The sequence below is a fragment of the Merops nubicus genome, unplaced genomic scaffold, assembly GCF_000691845.1.
Source record: "Merops nubicus isolate BGI_N331 unplaced genomic scaffold, ASM69184v1 scaffold42023, whole genome shotgun sequence".
Taxonomy (NCBI): domain Eukaryota; kingdom Metazoa; phylum Chordata; class Aves; order Coraciiformes; family Meropidae; genus Merops; species Merops nubicus.
In genome coordinates this window covers 21753-25714 of record NW_008601781.1, presented here as the reverse complement: position 1 = coordinate 25714, position 3962 = coordinate 21753, and the positions used below count along the sequence as shown (strand labels likewise).

Below are 3962 nucleotides of genomic sequence, written 5' to 3'. Positions count from 1 at the left end.
CCCTACTAAGCCTAGAACATAACTATTTGAGGCATAGTTAGCAACGTGGTGCCAGCCACTGATTGTGCTTTTTGCTTGATTTTACATCTGGGGAGTTCCAGTATTCCCCATCAGCTTTAAGAGGGGGCATGGCGCTAGTTGTCAAATTGACAGTCTCGACCTGGGCTCTGAAAGCAACTGTAAAACATTGGGAAAATTAAAATGAATGCCAAATGCCATACCAATACCAGGACCGTACTACTGCTACAAACTGGACATTTGTGGTCCATGCAGTGACTCCAAGTAACAGCACAGGTAAGATAACTGATACACATGAGCGCACGGACTTCATTACTCTAAATAGCAGGTGACTGTGATAAGGAAATACACCAGCTGTCCTCTTATCTCTTCTTATGAGCTCTGTACTTTGAGTTCTTTATAAAATATCCCATACTTGTTCTTTTCAGCATTAACAGAATGACCAACTCTGCCATCTGTTAAAATATAAATAGGATATTCCTTGCAGGAAGGATGGAGTAAATCATCTACAGCTGCCCCTATAGTAAAAGGTACCGATCACAAAAGGGTTATTTTGTGAAGTTAATTAAATATTTAGCCTACATGAGGCATTTAAGAATAAACATGATCGTAGAGTCATAGAATCATAGAATGGTTTGGGTTGGAAGGGACCTTAAAGAGCATCTAGTTCCAAACCCCTAATATGTTTTCTAGTTTTCTTCTTCTTCAGAGTACCTCATTTGTTTGGGAGTTTCTTGCCCAATATTCATAGCCGTTGTGGCAAAAGTGACTATCGATCTATAGGTGGAGAGAACAGAGTCGATACAGCAATTTTGGTACTCTGCAAATCTAACAGAGATCTGTGAATTACCTTGACCTGTCTGACTAGAGTATCAGCTTCAAAAGTCCAGTGATTGCACTTCAGTGTCATCAGCAACTAATTCAGCACTGATTGTTTTATCTAATATTATCAGGGAATGGGTAAGAGCAAAACACTGTGGACTGGCTTTTGGGATTTTCTGGAGGTAGTGGAAAAACCTTGTATTTTTCTCAGTTTACCTGCACTTGGGGGTTAAACACGGGATTTTAGGTCTGCAGGTCTTCATCTCCTATCAGGAATGCTGTATCAGTTTTAAGAGTTAATTAAATATATTACAAAATGTAGGAACTGCCAATAAAATAAAGCTGTATTTGGTTTTGCAAGCCCTTAAATACATTAAAGTAAGAAGGCCAATGCCTTAAGCAGTTCCATTATCAATTCTACTGTTCTGTATCTCTAAAATTTATTTCTGCTTTTTCTGTTTATTTCATTTCTAGGATTTCTTTTTCCTGGCAGAAAGATTATATGGGAAGTGGAGAAATCAGTGACTGATTTAACTGACAGTTTTCAGCTTATATGAAAGTTTCATTTTTTACAGATTTCCTGCAGAGGGGCCAAGTAATGCTCCGCTTCCAGCATAGGCACTTCAAGGTCGTATTTCTGTCTTTTCACCACAGGTCAGATCACATCACCAGGAAAAACTAATTTCAAAGCGTTTTCCATCACAGGCACTCCCAACTAATGAAACAAAGCAGCCAAGCACTAAAAACAAACAACTTTTTCTTTAACCCATCAACCATACGCCAGTGTTGCAGAACTCTCCCGAAGCTCTGGCAGTAATGTTTGCTAGTCAGGTGGCAAATGCACTCCTGTGGCTTAGACCTCCATAATCATTTCTCTCTTCTCCAGGACGTTTACTTCAAGCACTGGTAACAGCCATCTGTGTCTTCTTTGAATCTTTTAGCATGTCCAAGTTAACATTTTTCTACATGTTGATTCGAGCACTTTAAACCCTCACTTTGTTCTCTGTTGTAGGTCATGGGTTATATGGGACTTTTGAAATGTTGTCCTCCTGGAGAAAAACTAGAGAAGACCAACACGTTAAAGAGAGGACTGCAGCCGTATTTGCAGACTCCATGCTCTCGTTTTCCCTCACCACTGCCATGTACCTGGTCACTTTTGGAATAGGTGCCAGTCCCTTCACTAACATTGAAGCAGCCAGGATTTTCTGCTGCAACTCCTGTATTGCAATTTTTTTCAACTACCTCTATGTACTCTCCTTTTATGGTTCCAGCCTGGTGTTTACTGGCTACATAGAAAACAACTACCAGCATAGTATCTTCTGCAGAAAGGTACCAAAGCCGGAGGTATTGCAAGAGAAGCCTGCATGGTATAGGTTTCTTCTGACAGCCAAATTCAGCGAGGATACGGCAGATTCAGAGGAGACGAACACTTATGAGAGTCATCTTTTGGTGTGGTTCCTGAAACGCTACTATTGTGACTGGATAACAAACACTTACGTCAAGCCTTTTGTAGTTCTCTTTTACCTTGTTTATATTTCCTTTGCCTTAATGGGCTACCTGCAGGTCAGTGAAGGGTCAGACCTGAGCAACATCGTAGCGACCGCGACACGGACCATTGAGTATACGACTGCCCAGCAGAAGTACTTCAGTAACTACAGCCCGGTGATTGGGTTCTACATCTACGAGTCGATCGAGTACTGGAACACCAGTGTCCAGGAGGATGTGCTGGAGTATACCAAGGGCTTTGTGAGGATATCTTGGTTTGAAAGCTACTTAAATTACCTTAGGAAGCTCAACATATCTACCGGATTGCCCAAGAAGAACTTCACTGATATGTTGAGGAACTCCTTCCTGAAGACCCCTCAGTTTGCCCATTTTTCAGAGGATATCATCTTTTCCAAGAAATACAACAACGAAGTTGATGTCGTGGCCTCCAGGATGTTCTTGGTGGCCAAGACAATGGAAACCAAGAGGGAAGAACTTTATGACCTCCTGGAGACCCTGAGGAAGCTCTCTCTCACCTCCAAGGTGAAATTCATCGTTTTCAATCCATCATTTGTGTACATGGATCGTTATGCCTCTTCAGTGGGAGCCCCCTTACAAAACTCCTGCATTAGTGCTCTATTTCTGCTCTTCTTCTCTGCATTCCTGGTGGCAGACTCTCTGATCAATGTCTGGCTCACTCTAACTGTTGCCTCGGTTGAATTTGGAGTTATAGGTTTTATGACCTTGTGGAAAGTGGAACTTGATTGTATTTCTGTGTTGTGCTTAATTTACGGAATTAATTATACAATTGACAACTGTGCTCCACTGTTATCAACCTTTGTCCTGGGCAAAGAGTTCACAAGAACTAAATGGGTGAAAAACGCCCTGGAAGTGCATGGGGTAGCTATTTTGCAGAGCTACCTCTGCTACATTGTTGGTCTGATTCCTCTTGCAGCTGTGCCTTCAAATCTGACCCGTACACTGTTCAGGTGCTTGTTTTTAATAGCATTAGTCACCTTCTTTCACTGCTTTGCCATTTTACCTGTGATACTGACTTTCCTGCCACCATCGAAGAAGAAGAGGAAAGAGAAGAAGAATCCTGAAAACCGTGAGGAAATAGAGTGTGTTGAAATGGTGGATATGGATAGCACCCGAGTGGTTGACCAAATTACAACAGTCTAACTTGTTTGTTTGTTGCTTTTTTACACTAGGACCTACTGAGGAAAAAAAAAAAAAAAGAAAGAAAGAAACCATTACTGACTAAATATCTGGGGAGAGGAAGGGGTTTGGAGGTTTTCTCTCCCCAGTCTAGGCTAAATCCAGGAATACTCAAAATTATGGGAGAAATTAAAAGTAAATTTTTAAAAAGAGCTGGGGGATTGTACCTTGCCCAGCTCCTATAACAGGTATTATGGGAGAATTTGCACACGCATGCAAAGAGGGGTTGAATTTTGGACATGTGAAGTAAGATCTAATGAGAGAAGGTGGTCTCCTAAGCAGCTGTCTGCTGCGCCTGTACTGGAGATGCGGCAGTTAACTGTGGCAAAACCCAGTCAGATTGAAAGGTCAACTGTCAAGGCTGAAGTAGCACTAAATGTTCGCTGAATGTAAAGGCTTTACAAACTTTCTACACAGCA

The 3962-nt window shown here is 41.6% G+C and overlaps 1 protein-coding gene across 1 annotated transcript in view; it reads left to right on the top strand.

Annotated features, from left to right (window-relative positions):
• Positions 1–3701, top strand: part of PTCHD1 (patched domain containing 1) — a 24215-nt gene extending 20514 nt beyond the window's left edge. Inside the window, exon 3 of the mRNA XM_008938093.1 lies at positions 1853–3701. Within this exon, the coding sequence (XP_008936341.1) occupies positions 1853–3507 (1655 nt within the window). The 3' untranslated portion in view covers positions 3508–3701. The remainder of the gene's footprint in view (positions 1–1852) is intronic.
• Positions 3702–3962: the final 261 nt, after the last annotated feature.